This window comes from Eurytemora carolleeae, unplaced genomic scaffold, assembly GCF_000591075.1.
Source record: "Eurytemora carolleeae unplaced genomic scaffold, Eaff_2.0 scaffold593, whole genome shotgun sequence".
Lineage (NCBI taxonomy): Eukaryota > Metazoa > Arthropoda > Copepoda > Calanoida > Temoridae > Eurytemora > Eurytemora carolleeae.
In genome coordinates, this window is record NW_019397108.1 from 115,344 (window position 1) to 135,181 (window position 19,838).

Consider the following 19,838-nt stretch of genomic DNA (forward strand, 5'->3'; position numbering starts at 1 on the left):
AATAGGGACTGTTGGTGTGATTTAAAGAGCGCCTTCATTTTTAAAAGGGTAACGGTACCTTAAAAATGGTCGAGTTATACTTGCTTTCCTAAAATTGAATATTTTTTTATATATAAAGGTGATTTAAGGATCTATACAGCAGGGACAAATAAATAAATTCACAGAATTCAACACATTGTAGTATTTAAAAAAGTAATGGGTAAAGTTGTGAAACGGGCTTAACACTTTTTTTTGCGGATAGCTTGAAATCGCGTTGAGTCAGTGAAATCTACAGAGGCGTAGTCAGGGGGGGGGCTATGGGGCTAAGCCCCCTTCCCTGGACCAGCGAAATCTTGTAAGAAAAAAAATTAACCGCCTCGTAATAAATTCCTGACAACGTCCCTGAATCTAGACAAAATTTTTTAAAAAATCGCGCGCCTTCTGTCAGTGTCAGATTACATGGCTCATCAGCTTTTTGGTTCTACCTTCTAATTCTTTGTTTAAAGAGATTTTTTGTCCTCAGGACGTACATGATCGGGTTGTTCCAATATATTGCGAAAGTTTGTTGTTGTCTGGGTTTATATTGATCTACCTGGGGTTGTAATCTGGCCGCACATTAATCCATCCACGCTTCATTCATACTGAGAAGAGGGTTGACTTAAGATTCCAGCTGCCTAAGGGCTTCTTAAGCCTGAGAATAATTGAGTGCAGGATTTCTTCTGATATACTGGAATGAGACCCGGGTGTCATACTGATAGGAAACATCACCCTCATTGCTCCCTATCGTTTGTAAGCCCGGATTGGATACCCCCAGGTACCTATAGCTGCCAACCATAGACTCTCCCTGCTTGTCCACCATTTCTCTCTTCATCAGCATTCACTTGGATCAATTCATATAAAGCTTCTTTCTTGTTGAGTAGAAAGCACGCACTCTTTCGCTGCGAGAGTTGTTGGCCTTCTACACCCGTCAGGTGGCCATAACTGCTTAACCAGATGTTTTAGAAACCACAGATTTGTGCGGGAGTACGGGAATCGAACCCGTGAACACCAGTCTGGACACCAATCCAGTTACTGGCTGTGGACAAGTGTGCTTAACTTCAGTGATCTAACGAGAACTGGTATCACACGCTCTCCACGCCACCCCAAGAAATTCAGTAAGATGAAGTATTAAACTAATTCAATTTAGACGATGACAGCTATAAAACAAAATTGTGCTTTTTAGCAACAAAAAAAACACAGAAACTTGGCTAAGATTATTTGTCAAATAAGTATATTAGGATAAAATTAGAATAGAAATATTAGAAGTATATTAGGATAAAATTAGAATAGATATATTAGAAGTAGATTAGGATAAAATTAGAATAAATATATTAAAGTATATTAGGATAAGATTAGAATGAATATATTAAAGTATATTAGGATAAAATTAGAATAAATATATTAAAAGAATATTTGGATGAAATTAGAATAGATATATTAGAAGTATATTAGGATAAAATTAGAATGTATCAAAAGTATATCAGGATAAAATTAAAATAAATATATTAGAAGTATATTAGGATATAATTAGAATGTATATATCAAAAGTATTTTAGGATAAAATTAGAATAGATATATTAGAAGTATATTAGGATAAAATTAGAATAAATATATGAGAAGAATATTTGGATGAAATTAGAATAGATTTATGAGAAGTATATTAGGTTAAAATTAGAATAAATATATTAGAAGTATATTAGAAAAAAAATTAGAATAGATATTAGAAATATATTAGGCTAAAATTAGAATAGATATATTAGAATAGATGTATATTAGGATAAAATTAGAATAGATATATTAGAAGTATATTATGATAAAATTAGATATATTAGAAGTATATTATGATAAAATTAGATATATTAGAAGTATATTATGATAAAATTAGATATATTAGAAGTATATTATGATAAAAATAGATATATTAGAAGTATATTATGATAAAATTAGATATATTAGAAGTATATTATGATAAAAATAGATATATCAGAACTTCAGAAGTATATTAGGATAAAATTAGATATGTTAGAAGTTTATAAGGATAAAATTAGAATGAATATATTAGAATAAATCTACAATATATTTAGAACTTGGATAAGGTTGGAAAGGATGTATAATTAGCGAATTCTCCGAAATTTTTAAAGTATTAGCATAATCTGGCCTATAGCCATCCAGACTTCATGCCAAACAAAAAACAGCGAAATCTAAAATAAAAAACATTATATTTTGGCATTTTAAGTAAATTTAAAAAATAATAATCACTGACACAACATCAGTTAGCTCAGTTTCCATACACAATAATTACTATTGCCTAATATTAATTATGACTGCAGCTGGCAGTTTTATTTATTAAAAGAAGCTTATTTAGAAGCCACAAATATTTATTATTTTTAATCATACTTTTAAATAATTTAAATTTTTTCACAAACGAGTTTTTTTTTAACAAAATTGCTTTCATTCGTTCATTTTATGATTGTCATTTTACAGTCTAAGCATGCAAGCAAGAAATATATCAAAATCTTGATAATTGATTCATTGTTTTCTACAATTTATATATATATATACATAATACAATTTTCTACTTCTACTTCTTGTATTTTTTCTTTTACTTCCTGTAGATGTTTTCTATTCTGTAGAACCCTAGAAAAGATAAACTAAAATTATCTAGCAAAAGGTATTTTGTCCCTTGAAAATCATGATTATACATTTTTTTTTAATTTCGGGCTAGACATGGCCTGCATGTTGTAGCTTATAAATACTACTATTTTAAAAGGACTGTAAGCGTAATTTCAAGTGACCCTCCATGCAAAGATGACAATGCCCGATTTACAACGTACCATTAAAAGCTTTTCATGAGCTAGAAATTTATTTTTAAGTCACATATATATAGTTACAGTCTGTAAGTCGTCTTCCTATTCCAGAGTTTGTTGGTTATCACTGTACTTTAAACTGTTTGTTTCATTTGCGGGTTCTGTGCAAAATTGACTGGAACATTTCATGTTTATCAGAAGCAATGGAGAAACTTTTAGAATTAAACACTTTACAAGTCAGTAAAACAACGATATATTCCACAATTTTGATAAGATTAAGGTTTCAAGGGTACAGTTTTAATTTGCCATGAGGGTCACTTGAAATTACGCGAAGAGTCCCTTTAAGGTCGACCTGCGGGCTTTAGTTTAAAATTGGCGGATTCAAAAATAAAAATATAAGTGATGACACCATCTTGTTAAAAGGGATTGTTAACCTAATTTTTAAATAGGGGACCCGTCCCTTTAAATATGATAATTTAGTTAATTCCTTGATGGTAGTATAGATGGTTAAAAGAATTATAAAGAGGAGTAAACCGTAGAACATACACAAGATAGGAGTCCCACAATCCTGCGGGTTTTCTTGCGCACCTGAAAAAGAATAAATTTAAATATGTTTCTCACTTTTGATTTTAATTTCCTAGCAATATTATTTACTTGGGAATCCCAGTTTTGCATTTTAACAACCCAACCAACATAAAATATAGAAACATTCCCGTGGTTCTATATATGAGGAAAATCGGTCAAGGGTTCCTAGGTTATGATCGGACATACAAACAAACACCATGAAATTACTTCTTAACAGATATTTCGAAATATTATATCTAAGCTTTAACTTCAGTTTGATAAATTGTAACCCATACAATTATTTTTCTTCATAAATTTCAAAACCCAAAAATAATGCAAATTTTCCAGTTTTCATTATCAAAGAAACTGAGGTTTCGACACAAAATCAATTTTTCTACAGCTGTACTTAGAGTGTACAAATACTACGTTGCCATCTATTGTACTTAACATTCTATTTGATATATTGTACTTCACAATCTATTTGATATATTGTACTTAACAATCTATTTGATATATTGTACTTAACAATCTATTTGATATATTGTACTTAACAATCTATTTGATATCTTGTACTTAACAATCTATTTGGTATATTGTACTTGCTCCGGAAATTGTTTGTCTTCCAAAAAACCAAATTATCATTCTAAACAGAGAACATGGTTTTCTTCTAGAAAATAGATATGGGCATAGTTTTCTTAAAGAACGAAATTTTTCTTGAAAAAAGACGTCATTGTGAAGAAAAACCAACGATGGACAAACGAAATGGATCGTTCAAATAAATGAAAATGAACGAAACATTTAATGGAACAAACGATTTTACTGAACAAACGTTTTACTGAACGATCGTTCAGTGAGAAAATGAATGAAATAGATGGAAAATTAACAATATTTTTGAGACGAACGAAATCAATTTTTTTGAAGGATTGCAAAAAAAACTAACGAAATAGGTCGTTCACGAACAAAATGAAAAAAAAGTGGAACGTGCCCATCTCTTCCAGTAGATAATATGCTGAAGAAACAATTCAAGCTTTTATCCCGAGCATAAAGAATACTGTGAATAATAATTGTTAATAAAATGTAACTATTTGATTGACGAACGAATGTGAATAATAATTGTTAATAAAATGTAACTATTTGATTGACGAACAAATGTGAATAAAATGTAACTATTTGATTACAACTAATTAAATGTTTATTGAAACTGATAAATAGGAATTTTAAAGGAAAGGTTCTGTTGTGAATCGACCAAGAAATATTTTAAGGTACTGATGGGAATTAATAAATGAAATATTTTAAATGGGTACTATTGTGAATCAAACATGAACTTACGATCTATTGTCGTATAGTACGGGAATAGTGGTTGGAATCGGAGTCTAAACTATTCAATTTCTGAAAAAAAATATTCATTTGGTAAAAAATTAATTCACTATTAGTTTGCAAAATGATTCACTGAATTTTAAGCGTAAATTGTTTCTATTTTTTTTACGAATTTAAATCTTATTGTTGCACGAGGATTTTGTTTACGTTTATGCAGAAACCTTGAACAGTATTTGGTTTGGAGAAGAAAGTGGACGGAGGTCTGACGGAGATGTAGTTTGTCAAAGACGACTTTTACAACAGGGTAGTTTATGGGATATGGTTCACAATATTGTGTGTAAGTGTGCAGTGTAAAGGAATGCGGCAAACCTAATGTTAGAACCAAGAACAAACTAAGAATAAGAATTATAAAGAATATCTTCTCAACCTGATCCAACATCTCTGTAATAATATATTGTAAACTATGTAAACTTTATGTTTATCTAAATATTCTAATTTTAAACCACCACAAAATAATACTCCATATAAATAAGGTTTCAACTAAAGGGTGAAACTATGGGGGACATGATGCCCATATTAGCATGTTTAAATAAAATTTGAAAATTGATCTTCCATTGTGATCCATGTTTTTTTTAAATAGTTAAATACTGAATAAGTTTTGAAATAGTTTTACCCTTATTTCAAGATTGAAAAACGTCTAATTAAAACAAATTCTAGCTTATTCCTTTCTTTTGTCAAACTCCTTCATTATCTTTGTCAAGTCAATTTTGTAGAAAACCACAATCAAACATGATCGATTTTAAATATAAATGGATATCAATAACATTTTTTCTCAGGCATGGGTTAAATGGTACCTCTGTTAAAAAAAGAAATAGTTCAATTTTAAGAATTTGAGAATTCAGAGTTTGTTGCAAAGACTCAATTCCTTTATTTTTAATCGAAAAAAAATATTTTAGTTCATGGTTGAAGCTGAAACATCTGCAAAATTTTTATATTTTCTGATGAACATGTCTAAACCAGAGACAAGAGAGTAACAGAGATCAATTGAAACATAAAACATGCAATACTTTCCACTGCAGGTTCTATTGTGTACAAGTACTGTACACAACCAATTAGCAGACATCTGTATTCAGGGATATTTATTATTTAAGGATCCTTAGTATACAAAATTTCAAAAACAGACTAAATTCATAAATTTTATGTTTCATGTTAAAAATTAGAGTATTTATTTTAAGTTGAAAAACTTAACCCCTGAATGGGTATTATATGCAACAAGTGGCCGTTAGATGGCAGTCATAAAAACCTTTCGTGCATAGCCTATCCAGGTAGAGCATATGAGCAGTCTATCCCCCCTCCTATTAATTTTGTACATGACCATTAATTTTAAGTTATTTTGTATTATTTAAGGTTAGGTTAAGACAATCACTCGGCCGAGGCGTCGCGGCAAGGAAGGCTAGGGATCCACATTGTCAATCATATCCATGTCTTACATCCATCCATGTATAAAATTGATAGTGTTGGGGGGGGTCCAAAATCGTATACTAGGAAATTACCGGGATATGCGTTTTAAACTAAAAAGTATTCCAAGATGGCTCCGTAAGTTCAACCACGTGATTGAATTTAAATAGAAGAAACTGAATTCATCTCACCCTGGTTAGTCCGAGGTTTCATGTATTGTACAGTATTACCCAAAAAACATGAGACTTTGATGACAACCTGAACTCCTTAAACAGGATGATCCGAAGTCTGAAATTAATTTGTGCCTTGAAAATAGTTTTTAAGGGTTGCAAAGGTATTAGGATTATAAATTTTAGGTTAGACTAAGAATAAGACTAATATTCTGCTTCACGAAAAAATTCCGGACAGTCGACAGTTTCATCCTCTATGGGTAACCCTGTACATTTATAATATGTTGAATGTAGGAAGTGTAGGTCAATTAAATGAAACTTTTAGAAAGACAGATATTTTGTACTGTATACAATTACAGCAGAAGGTACAAATAGCTTTATAATAGAACAATATTATAATCTATATGTTCATATTGAATTAGATAGATATGGATATATTTCTCTTGAAGCTAGAAAGAAAGATATATGTATTGTTCTATATATTTCTCTTAAAGCTAGCTAGAAAGATATATGTATTGTTCTATATATTTCTCTTGAAGCTAGCTAGAAAGAAAGATATATGTATTGTTCTATATATTTCTCTTGAAGCTAGCTAGAAAGAAAGATATATTTATTGTTCTATATATTTCTCTTGAAGCTAGATAGAAAGATAGACGGATATGTTGATGTTGATGGATAGTTGTGAGGATATAAAGATAAATAACATATTATTATCTGAGCCGAATAATAATAATAATAACAGCTGCTTTTACATTAAAGAAAACGGCTTGAGAACAACAAGGGGAGGGGGGTATTTAAAGTAAACTGCATATCAAACGCTTGAACTATAACCATTATATATTTATATATAAATTATATAATTATAACCGTACTAGTAATGTCGAATAAATTTGACCTTCTTTTTTTATCTAGTTCAGTATGGGAGGGGGGAGGGGGTGCGACATATATTTCAGATCTTGATTGTCAAAAATTCTCGTCGATTTTAGCGTCAGAGCTAAAATCCGGACGACAAATGACGAGACACAAGGAATCAAATTTAGGATATATAGGATTGTAACTTCTTCAAAATATAATTTTCCCTCTATAATATACGACGTAAACTGTACAGATCCTGACTATATAATATATATTCATAACAATTATACTATTTTTACATGGATATAAGTTTAATTCTTTTCTTCTTTTCAATCAAATGAAAACTTATATCTTCAGTCGTGTATTTGTAAAATTTTGAATTTTAAGTTTTTTTTATTCAGTTATTCAATTTTTCATGTTTAGATGAATATGGGGTCGTCGTATCTTTTTGCCGAAAAAAGTTAACCCAATTATTGTTCAAATTTCAAAATATTTTGTAAGTATATTGTAAGTTTTGCATTAAAGCCACAAAGTTATAGATTTACACAAAGTTATAAAACTTTCTATTAAAAAAGATCAATAATGATTAAAAATTAATATGATTCCTGTGTGTGGGTTACATTGTCTCTGCTTATTTAAAAAGTAGGGCAAAAAAAATCACGTTAAAAATATTCAAAAAAAATGGTTTTATTTTTGCCATTTCTTCGATAACGGAATCGAGTTTTATAATTCTTATATTTTTGCAACCTGATGGCGTATACCTTTCGTATGTTAAGCTTACTTTATTTGATCTACAGTGTGTCCCACGAAACATGACAGTTGGTAAATAGTTTAGAATGTCTTTTTCCAAAATTTATTTTGTTGTTTAATACCAAAGACAAAAATAAAAATATTATATTGGAGTCATATTATAGTAAAATTAACTTCAAACTTCAAAGTAAAATATATTTAAGCAAAAGATTTTTTAAACAAAATAAACTGCAAACAACATTTAATATCTAATACAGTGCATTGGAAGACGACATTCAAAACTATTTACCAACTGTCATGTTTCGTGGGACACCATGTATCTAACAGAACGCATAGTTTGAAATATACACTGTTGTATATGTGCCCTTTAATCGGCCCTTGTTACTTTTTGTAGCTCTGAACATAAAAAGTCTTCACGCTTTAACTTTATCTTTAAAGGAGTAATGTACACTCCACCGAAACGGAAGTAGATAGAAATGTGAGACATTACATGGTACATTCTTTGTGAGTAACCTTGTCTATATGAGCGATCAGTAACTCAATGCCAGCTTAGCAGAAACATATGAAATAAACGCTTCTCACTTTCTTTTATATGACGATTGGAAGTAAGCTCTACTTCATTTCACAAAACAATTGGAAGTAAACGCTACTTCCTTTCGTTCATGAGACGATTGAAAGTAAACGCCTACTTCCTTTCATGAGACCATTGAAAGTAAACGCTACTTCATTTCATGAGACAATTGGAAGTAAACGCAACTTCATTTCATGAGACAACTGGAAGTAAACACTACTTCCGGTCATGAGATAATTGTAAGTGAACGCTACTTACTTCCGGTCATGAGACAATTGGAAACAAACGCTACTTCATTTCATGAGACAATTGGAAATAAACGTCTACTTCCATTCATGAGACCTTTGGAAGTAAACGCTACTTCATTTAATGAGACAATTGGAAGTGAACGCTACTTACTTCCGTTCATGAGACCATTGGAAGTAAACGCTACTTCCTTTCTTGAGACCATTGGAAGTAAACGCTACTTCCTTTCATGAGACCATTGGAAGTAAACGCTACTTCCTGCCATGAAAGAAAGGAAGTAGACACTACTTCCTGCCATGAAACGCCTGTAGAGTCGTATGTTTATTGAATAACCATGATATATGTTTCTTCAATACAGAGAATCTACACTATACAGCTGGACTTAAAACTGCGAAAAAAAAAGTTTTAGTCTTAGTGGCAATTCTATTTGCTTTTAACTTATACCCAATAACTAAAGATGTTGTTTTCGTGTTCTACACTGTTTATGTCCTAAGTTAGTTTTAAAAAATTACCCATAGCACAGTAGTTACAAATCCATTCTCCTATAGGTTTAATGATTTCAGCTCTAGTAGGTTGGAGACAAAACATAAACACAATCCAACCGGATATACCGGTGTCTCGTATCCGTCCTTTACTCCGTGTTCCGGGATACACAACCTGTCCCTCCTGATCAGGCACTTGGTGGCGCAGGACGGATTTATGGTTTATCCGCTTTTTCTCCGACATGGTTTCAATCACGGAGATTAGTTGATTCTCGTATAACGGCTCTGAGCCGGTTATTAGGTTTGATAGATTGGACATTCTTGGTCGTAGTTTACTAAATAGGACTTAGGAGGGATAGGTTCTATATATATGAGCATATAATCATGTATTCTTGGTCTATATAAACTGAGGTGTTTGGTTAGCTTGGATTAAGTCTAGATGAGTATGAGTTCATGTTGTTGAATGAAGATAGAGTAGGTTGGATCCAAAAAGCTCTGTAACTCACGGTCCGAGGTTTACTTTAATACTGGAGCCTCTGGTCCACACACTACTGTCAAACTCGTTGGAACCCTCTGAACCAGATTTCAGGACTTTAAACTCACTCTTCTCAATGAAGAAGCCTAAAGGCTAATAAGTTCTTGATTTTTCTTAAATTGGAACAAGGATTGCCATGGTTTTCTTTGATAAATAGTTGCCTTGTATATGAGAGCGGGTTGGGGGAATAATCGGTGATTTCTCCGTTACTCATCTCCCGTCCCCTCCCCTATACACTGTAATACAGTGTTCTCCGCTTAAACCTCCGTATTATTATACTCTAGAACAGAAGGTCTATCATACCAAGGAGGTATAGAACTAAGGAGAGGATCTATCATACCAAGGAGGTAAAGAGCTAAGGAGAGGATCTATCATACCAAGATGGTTTAGAACTAAGGAGGGGGATAAAGTTTGTTTTTATTTCGTGGTACCATACGGTGTTATCAGAATAAGATTTTAATGGAAACCTAAAAATCTTTAAATATTGGGCTAAAGTTTAAATTTGGTCTTCTGCCTGGAATAATGAATTGTAAACTTTTTGATGTTGCCAAAAAAAAGGATGTATTTGAAAATTAGGAAATAACATTTTCAGAATAGAACTAAGAGCTATCACACATATAAAGGAACAAAAAGCTTTAAAATATAGATTACAATTGTACTCCTACTTTTTTGCACAACAGAAACTTTTCAAGTCAAAATTATTTTCTAGACTTTTGTCCTTTTTTCATCTCATAGAATTGAAGTTTAATTGTTGAGTTTTTCATTTTCAAAAATGTGTTTTACTATCTCAAGTTTAAACACTAACATAACAATATAATAAAATGTCGATTTTTTAAAAACATGTTTTTTTTCTGCTAATTTTGTTTGAGGAGAGATAAAGTCGTAATTGCAAGGTAATTGGACTGTATGTGTACCTTTAAAGGGACAGACCGGCTATGTAAAGTGTTGTACTGAGTATGCAGTGTTATGGAAAAATTTTTTAGGATTCATTTAAGACATCACTACATACTCAGTTTAACTAACTTACATAGCCGGTCTGTCCCTTTACAGTATCATATAATTATGCCTGATATCCAAGACGCCAAATGTTTTGAATTTACAATTAGAATTTTGCCCCCCCCCCCCCAAGAACTACAAGGAGGGGGATAAATTTGCACGCCCCTCATACGATGATAACCAGAAAACTCTGAAATAGGAAGATGATTTTATAGCAAAAATTATAGCAAATAGTTTTACTTGACACAATAACAAATAAAGTGTAATGGGTCTGTTTGCACTGCACAAATGCTGTATCCCATGCAAATTGGACTATTTAAAATAAAAAATTAATTCTTAACAGTCGTCTTCCTATTCCAGAGATTTCTGGTTATTATTCATTTCCGTCAATTTTTAATAAATTCACGTTAGTTATAGGTAACAGGGCACACACTTTGTAATCAATTGATTGATCTTAATGTTTTATTGGTTCACAATCTGTATTTTAATTGATCTATGATTTAAAAATATTCAACAAACTGCAGGTTTAAATATTGTAAAAAATATTTAACCATCACAAACTAAGTAATGAAATGTCGTCTTACACAGGATGAAAATATACAAAATGCTAGAATTAAAAGAAAAAACATGAACTGAAAGACATACAGGGTGTCCAACGAAATATGAAGGTAGAAAGACGATTTGAGAGTCGTTTTGATCTTCGGATTTATTTGAGAAATTCAGTGGTCAAACTTTTTTCACATGTATAATTATTGAAATAATAACAATATTCTCCATAGTAGTACTGGGAAAACCAAAGTGTGGTTTGCCTTTTTATACTGTCAATATTAAGGGAGATGTTGAGGTAACTTAAAACTACACCAACATTTTCCTTTACATGGATTTTCTGTTTTAAAAATAATAAATTTTGTCTCGAGAAACAGATAAACTAGTGTCTTTACTTTGTCTAAATTTGTTGATGTGCTCAAACTAAATTTTTAAATCATCTATATAATAAAACAAAACATTCGTAGATATATATGTTGCCCATATCAGCTGGACCGATTGGGCTGAATTTTAATGTAGACACTCAGGGGTGGCCATGGGAAGTGTTATAGGCTATAAAAAGTCGAAATTTTTAATAAAATTTTTTAACACTTTTTTTCACGGGCAACGCCAGGCCTTTCAGCTAGTTATCAAATATCAATGAAGGAATCAGAAAATATTATCAACGCACAGAAAATGGGACTATACAGTGAGTATTAAAAAACTGTGGAATATTTAAGCAATCTTATGTGCATTTGAAATGGTTAGGTTCTACTTTCGTAGCTGGCCTTAGAAGAGGCCTTCATTATCAGCCTATTGATGTGGTTCTGAAGCAGAATCCAACAGTCGTCCTCTTATTCCACAGTTTTAAGGGTCATTCTGTACATAGAAAATGGAAACGAATGTATAAATTATGATCCGGTTAAAATACATTAAAGCTATTCCATTTCAAAACCATAAGTCTAGTTATACATAACCTTTGATCCAAACTATTTAGACTATTTACAAACCCACAAAAATTTATAATAAACAAAGATTTAGTCTTCCGAAACCTTATCTTGAGAAAAGTATGAACATAGCTGAAAACTTTAGAATGGGATATCCTTAATCCCGATCGGTCTTTTAATATGGAGATTAATAACAAGAGGAGAACAAGCATTATTTAATCTCGAGATTAAGAAAGATCAAGCCTTAATCCCGATATCCACCATTCAAAAGTTCCCAGCTCACTATTTCTAAATTCTGTGTTTTCCAAAATGTAATACAAACTTGTGAATTATCGTCTTTGCTCTATCTTTTAATTTTATAATTTTTTAAAGATTTTGTATCTGGAAAATATTACAACTGATATATTTCTGAAAATATTTAAGACATAAAATTGGAAGATTTTGAAAAGAAGATTATTTTCCAATTCTTTCTCTCATCCCTTTTTCTTATTATTAAATTAAAATCATCAAATTCATTTTTCTGTATCACATAAATAATTAAGATTTATAAACCTCATTCTAATTAATTGCTCCATTATATAAGAGTCCAATCCTATAAATAAAAAAAAAACACTTTTTGCTAAAAAATAATAACCTTAACATTAATTTTAATTATAAATTAAAACTCTTTCACAATATTTAAAAAAAATGTATTTTAATGTTTCTGTTTTTAAGAAAAAGGGGTAAATATTTGTGACCAAATTAAAGACAACGCAAATATTGAATTGAAAAAAAATTAAATAAAAAATTAGATATTTTTCCGTTTTTAACCATTTATTGCTTACTCAGTAACGTTTCCAGACTGCTGAATCTGAACTGCTGATTCTTCCGGGTCAAATATTTCACATCTTTCAGTCCACAGAAGAATTAATAGGGGGAGGGGGGGGGGGGGTATCACTTTCTTTAATGACCCAAAAAAAGGTCAAACTCATCAACACTTCTTAACTCCTTTCCATTTTTTTCTGGAAAAAGGACCTTTTCATACTTTATTCCTATTTCATTATTAAAAAACCGAGGATATAACAAAATAAAAAAGTTTATTTACAGTTTACACAATAGTGAAGAAGACAGACGGTTTCTTATCAGAATGAAGGGTTGAGACCAATCTAGCGTCTCAGGTGGGGGAATTTACATCTATCCCCATCTCTACAGAATCCCTTCTCAGTCCAGAACTTACAAGGTCGTCTTTCCCGTCCATAATCCTTCCTTCGATCATCTCTATGCCCACCTCGGTCTGAGAAATTATCCCTGCCCCTATAAAATCCACCACGACCTCTCTCAAACCCTTTGTTATTGTTTCCTCTGAAGTTTCCTGGATTTTTGGGACCATGATTCCAGTTGTTCGGAGGACCTGGATACGGAGGGAAAGGCGGAGGTTTCCCACCGGTCATAGGACCGGGAGGAAAAACTCCTCCATAATCCCCGTCCACTGGCTCATAGGGTTCCTCTCCAGGTTCGTAGGGTTCCTCTCCAGGCTCATAGGGTTGCTGACCGTTAGGGTTGAATCCGAACTGATTATTAGGGTTGGGAGGAAGCAAACCTTGTTTTCTTAACTCATCTTCAGCAGCTTTCTGGGCAGCCAACATGGCCGATTCAATTCGTGGATTTCCATTTTCAAATGAAACCCCGCCCATCATAGATTGCAAATTCTGATGAATATTTGCAAAAATGGCGTCGGTTTGGGGCGAAGCCGATGTTTGAGGGGATCTCCGTGGGAGCATATCAGGTAAGGGCTGGGGCCAAGGGAACCCGGAGTAGTCCGCATAGGTTTCCTCTCCACTCTCATCATCTAGAGGAATCATCTTAGTTTCAAACCTGACATTGGCAGAGTTTTCAGGTTCCGTCGGATCGTTGGGTAGTTTATTACTGAAGGAGAGTGCTTGAAGAGTAGAATTTTCTCTCTGCTCTTGAGTAATCTTCTCTACACTCTGTCCCCCGTATTCCACCTCAGGAGGGTTAAAATCACAAGGTATAAGATTCTGCCAAGGACGAGATTCCTCCTCTGCTACAATCTTTTTCTGGATAAGAGACGACTTCTCATACTCGTTCTCCTTCTTTCTCATCTCTTCAAACTTGAGTTTATTAACGTTGACCCTCTCAGTTTCGTCGAGTTCAAAGTATTCAACCTGAACTAGTTCCGTCTCTGACCTCCAGACTATTCGTCTCTGCTGTCTCACTGACCCGCGCGCTAGGACGAGAATGCCGCGAACTTCTCGTGGAGTATCATCCTGAGGTTCCTCAAATGGAAGATCCAGGTCTCTTTTAGGACTTGAATTTTCTGGTTTTGGACTAGTTCCTGGTGGATTAATTTCAAGATTTGAATCTGTATCTGGACCTACTGCTGGAGTTTCATCAAGCAATATATCTCGGTAAAAACTAAGTGCTGGAGCAGGCGGTTCTGTTTCCATGGATTCAATTCGGTTCAATTCCTTCTCCTTCTCTCTTTCCTCTTCTTCAAGGGTTTTTGCTTTCAGTTCAGCAATCTTAATTTTCTTTTTCTTCGGCTGATCATCTTTCATAATCGTGCTCAGGAAATCACCAAAAATTGGACTTTCTTTCAACTGAGAGGGAGATTTGATTTTGATTTTTGGAACATCAGATTCAACTGGACGCTTCTCGGCCTTTTTCTCTTCAGGTTTTAGGAAGTCAGAGGCGGGAACAATTTTAGAACTTTTATCCTCAGTCCTCATTGGTCTTTGTATATCTTTAGAAACCTCCTTGACAGGTTTAAATTCAGGTCTGGTTTTGCTTGAAGTTGAAGTGCTAAACGATGCTAGAAGATCCTTGTTCTTATTCTTAGTAGGAGGAGCTTTTATAGATTTTGATTTACTAGAATCCATCGCGCCCATTAATGCCTCGAAGGAAAGTCCAGATTTGGCGGACTCCTTCTTCTCCTCTTCTTTTTTTGGTAGCTTTGGGATCTTACCCATGCTTGACAATGAACTGGACTTTAAGCCCACGTCATTCTTTTTGGAAAGAGACTCATCCTTTAACCTCTGAGCTACCAATTTAATTTTTTCTCTTTCCTTAGAATCTAAACCATTTCTCATCTCTGTTTCTTTAAAAGGTTTTGATTCTCTCTTTTTTTCTTTGCGTTCTTTCTCTTTTTGTCTTTCCCTTTCCTTTTCTTTCCGTCTACGCTCTTCTCTTTCTCGTCGTCTTCTTTCTTCTTCTTTACTCCCGTATTTGCTTCTTTCTCTATCCTTGTCCTTTTCCCTGTCTTTGTCTCTATTTTTATCTTTCTTATTTTCTTTATCTTTCTGCTTTGTCTGTTCCTTAATTTTAGTTTTTTCCTCCTCTTTTTCTTTCTCTAGGTTGTCTGCCAATTCATCTGCTATTCCTTGCAAGATCTTCAGAGGCTTTGCTTCTTCTTCGTCATCATCACCATTGAGAAGATCTTCAACATCCATCAACTCATCCTTCACGATACCATTCATTCCACCAGTGCTCATCTCAGATACCTCATTCTTCAGTGGACTGTTTGGACCTTTCTTATCTTCTATTTTCTTAATCTCAGAAGGAACAGGACGTCCGTACTTTCTGTTTAGGGCGTTATCAGCACGCTTCATGATCTCAGCAATATCATCATCATCATCATCTTCATCATCTTCATCATCCTCTACATCCATCTGCTCGAGCGATGAATGAACACCCTGACCTGTGGACGTTATCTTCAGCTTTGGGATTTTAGGTTTGGATCCTTTAAACACTCGGGATTGTAATCTTAAAGTTTTACCGCCTTTTCCCACCCAGAAATGAGTCTCAACCTGGGGACACTGGATGCAATTCATGTTGGGTAGGTTCATAATCTCTTCAGTTTCAGTGAAAACTGTAACAGGAACACGTGGAACTGTTGGATCTACGGGGGAAGGGGCCTGCCCCCTCTGTCCTCTTGCCCTAGTTCGTAAAGGGGCGCTCGGCACCGCTACAGGAGGGTCAGGGGTTTGTATAACAGTCATCCACTTACCCAATACCTACAGAAATACAAATTTTTGATTAGAAACTAATTAATTTTGTTTGTGTAAAAAATTTATATTTTGTTATAAAAAATTAGCGTGGAAGACAAATACCTTAGTGGAGAGATCTCTCACAATGTTATCAACTCGAGAGTCACATGTCAACTGTCGAACCAGTTTTGGAGCAATATTCTTTTCTGAATTCTCTCGTAACCTAAAAAAAGTTTTTGCATAAACAAAAACGTTTTTAAAGAAACAACATGAAAAAAAATAAAACATTGGCGTATTTTTCTATTTTAATGTTCGCGGATTTCAACGAAATTAAAGTTTAAATAATTAAAATTATCCAAAATTACCTTGTTGCTGTCATGGGACAAATCTCAAATAATTCAATTAGCTCTTTACAAAGAGGCCAATTGTTACTGCGAATTCCGTCAGAAAACCTAAAAAAATCTTATTTTGAAACAAAAGAATATATTTACTCTTATCCAAATACTTAAAACAAAAAAGTATCGAGAAAACACAAAAAAAAAATAAAAAAATGTTTAAAATCTTTCAGTATTAAACCAAAGGAATTCATTATTGTAAGAGAAAGCTTAATTTTTTTCTGAATTATATTTAAAATAATCTTGAAAACATGTCAAAAAAACTAATTTTCAAGAAATTGGAGAGGTTATGGGGGGGGGGGGAATTTCGATTCCGTCTTTTACGGTTAAGGTGAATCAGTAAAAAATGAAAAAATAAAAAATAAAAATGATAAAATCAATGCTCACCAAAAGTTGAGAAGATCCCATCCTCTCTCAGACAAGAACTTGTCAAGGATATGTGGCTGGGTGCTTTTCAAGATCTTGATGTAGACGACCTTGGAGACCAACTTCTTCGAGAACTTCTCCATTAACTGAACTAATCTGCTAACCTAAATGATGAAATAAAATTAGCATATTACGTCGAATTATTAGTTTACAAAACAAATGAAAGGTGGTTAGGTAATAAATCAAGTGGTACCATTTTTATTTTTATCGGATGGTGTACTTAAGTACACTCTTTGCAGAAAAAAACCATACTTCTTTTAGTTTATTTTAAGAACCCATCAATTTTTCATTCAAACTCTTTTCTTTTTCACTACAGAAATGTCAAAAAATATGATCAAAACAAATATGAAGGAGGAATGTGGGTCATAAATATTCTAGAAAAAATACTAAATATTCTAGGATAAATACTAAATATTCTTGGATAAATACTAAATATTCTAGGATGAATACTAAATATTCTAGGATGAATACTAAATATTCTAGGATAAATACTAAATATTCTAGGATGAATACTAAATACTCTAGGATAAATACTAAATATTCTCGTCCTCTTTAAACTATTAAAAATTTTCTTCTTCTAAATTTTACATCGAGCAGAAAATTCTAATTGGCAGTTTGATGTGTTAGACCCTTAAAATCAATAAATATAAGCTAAAATCCACCCAACTAATCATTCAAGCAACAAATCAATCAATCGACAACTATACCTCGTCTTCTGACTTGATTCCTCCATTAGTACCAAGTAGGACGCTGAGCGTCTTGAGAAGCTGGGCTGGGTCAATCCGGGGCATTATATCATTTCTTTTTAAGTACTTTTAGGTCGAAAAAATCGATCTCTGAAAAATGGAGAATTATTGCTTTTTTGCCAAAATTAGGATCGGGCAAAATAGGAAATAAATAGTTTGCACAAACAGTTTTTTGATTTTTCTTTCTAAAAAATAAAATATGACAAAATTAAGAAGTTCTTCTTAGCTTAGAATCAAATTTAATAGAAACCTTTTACATTGATTCAATTTAGGTTGAGGAGAATTGATTTGTTGGCAAATTCTTAACGGCAAGAAAATATGTTTGTTTTGACAGATTTTGCTCTTAAGTTCGTTTTTCAAACCAAATTTTTTTATACTTAAAAGATTCTTTGAGGAGAAGAAGTTTTATGTTAAGTGCTGAAAAAAATACTAAACATTTAAAAAATGGGTTTAAAGGGTTGCTTTAGTTCGTAAGACAATTCTCAAGATATCTTGAGATCTCATCATAATCTCAAAAATCTTGCTATTTATTTTTGCAACCAACGTCATTTCTTGAAAGATTTTATTGATGCAATATTCTTCTGAGAAAAATTGGAACAAAGTATCTCGAACAAATTGGCAACTTGCCAAACAGTTTCTCTCTTTTTTCCTGTTTTATCTTCTACCTGGTAATTCTTGAGTCCTGCAGCATCAATCTAGGGGGGGGGGGAGATTTGAAGGAAAACGTACACCCCTGCAGCTAAACAGAATATTGATTTAGGAACTATTATAAAGTTAATGCAATTTAAATAATTAATCTGTAGCATAGATATGATTCTCGACTTCTGCATTAATGGAAAAGATTTGTTATTCGTTGCAGGAGCGTATGTAAGATGTATAATTTTTTTTTTGGGGGGGGGGCCAGAGGGTTACCATAGAGATGATTCTGCATATAATGCATATATTCTGTATCAATGGTACAGATTTTGAACTCAGGGTAAAAAACATAAAGGAACAGAATAGATTGAATAGATGCATCAATTCTCTGGATTCTGCATCAATGGTATACATAAGTTCGGCTTCAGTGGCGTAGATTCTAACTCAGCGTAGATTCTGCATCAATGTTATAAGAAACTGCATCCATGTTAAACATTTTGAACCAATTGTAAAGATTCTGCGTCAAATGGTCTAGATTCTGCATCAACGGTCTAGATTCTGCATCAACGGTTTAGATTCTGCATCAACGGTCTAGATTCTGCATCAACGGTCTAGATTCTACATCAACGGTCTAGATTCTGCATCAATGTTAAATATTCTGCTTTAATGGTAATGCTTCTGCGCCAATGGAATAGATTCTGCATCAATGGCAAATATTATGCATCAATGTTAAATATTCTACAACAAAATTCTGGTCTAATGCTAAAGATTCTGCGTCAATGGTATAGATTCTGCATCAATGGCAAATATTATGCATCGATGGTAAAGATTCTGTATCATTGCTAAAAATTCTGCATCAATGATGAAGATTTTGCATCAATAGTGAAAATTATAAATCAAAGCATAGATAGTACAAATGTGGAAAATTTGCAAAAGCGATAAAATAATTAATAAATATTTTACATTATTGTAACAAAGATTTGATCTCTTTACTTTTTTAAGCATCACTTTTTGGGAATTTATTCAGTAAGTTATTAAATAAAAAAAGTTTTTAGAATCTTGTCATATCAATACAGATTCTTAACACTGTTTCACAAATATAATTTCTAAATACTCCTGGGCTAGGGATAGGCATCGCAAGAGATTTTCTTTACATTCATGTTTTTTGGGATTAAAAGGTGTTCTAAAACAATCTGAAAAGCAAAAAAAATCCGATTTTCGATAAGTTCTCTTTTAATATTTTAGGCAAAATTTTTTCTCTGACTAAAGATATTAAACTAACAAAATCGTTTTAAACTTCGTTTTGGTTGATATTTTTAACCAGAGTATAGTGTCGAATAATGTAATTCAAGCCAACTTATCAGATTTTGTTTGTCAGATTTCAGATCCTTGTGGAGCCTTAAACAAA

The 19,838-nt window shown here is 32.7% G+C and overlaps 2 protein-coding genes across 2 annotated transcripts; both read right to left on the bottom strand.

Moving 5' to 3' along the window:
- Positions 1 to 2,220: 2,220 nt before the first annotated feature.
- On the bottom strand, positions 2,221 to 13,167 carry LOC111711914 (uncharacterized). Its single transcript, XM_023486396.1, has 4 exons — positions 13,066 to 13,167; positions 9,269 to 10,053; positions 3,313 to 3,413; positions 2,221 to 2,655 (listed from the first exon to the last, which is right to left on the bottom strand). The coding sequence occupies exons 2-4, from the start codon at positions 9,555 to 9,557 to the stop codon at positions 2,641 to 2,643; spliced, it is 405 nt and encodes a 134-aa protein (XP_023342164.1). The 5' UTR covers positions 9,558 to 10,053; positions 13,066 to 13,167; the 3' UTR covers positions 2,221 to 2,640.
- Positions 13,168 to 13,300: 133 nt separating this feature from the next.
- Positions 13,301 to 17,914, bottom strand: LOC111711910 (serine/threonine-protein phosphatase 1 regulatory subunit 10). Its single transcript, XM_023486395.1, has 5 exons — positions 17,756 to 17,914; positions 17,010 to 17,152; positions 16,593 to 16,679; positions 16,351 to 16,450; positions 13,301 to 16,254 (listed from the first exon to the last, which is right to left on the bottom strand). Exons 1-5 carry the CDS (start codon positions 17,837 to 17,839, stop codon positions 13,387 to 13,389), a joined length of 3,282 nt encoding a protein of 1,093 aa, XP_023342163.1. The 5' UTR covers positions 17,840 to 17,914; the 3' UTR covers positions 13,301 to 13,386.
- Between the last annotated feature and the right edge of the window lie 1,924 nt (positions 17,915 to 19,838).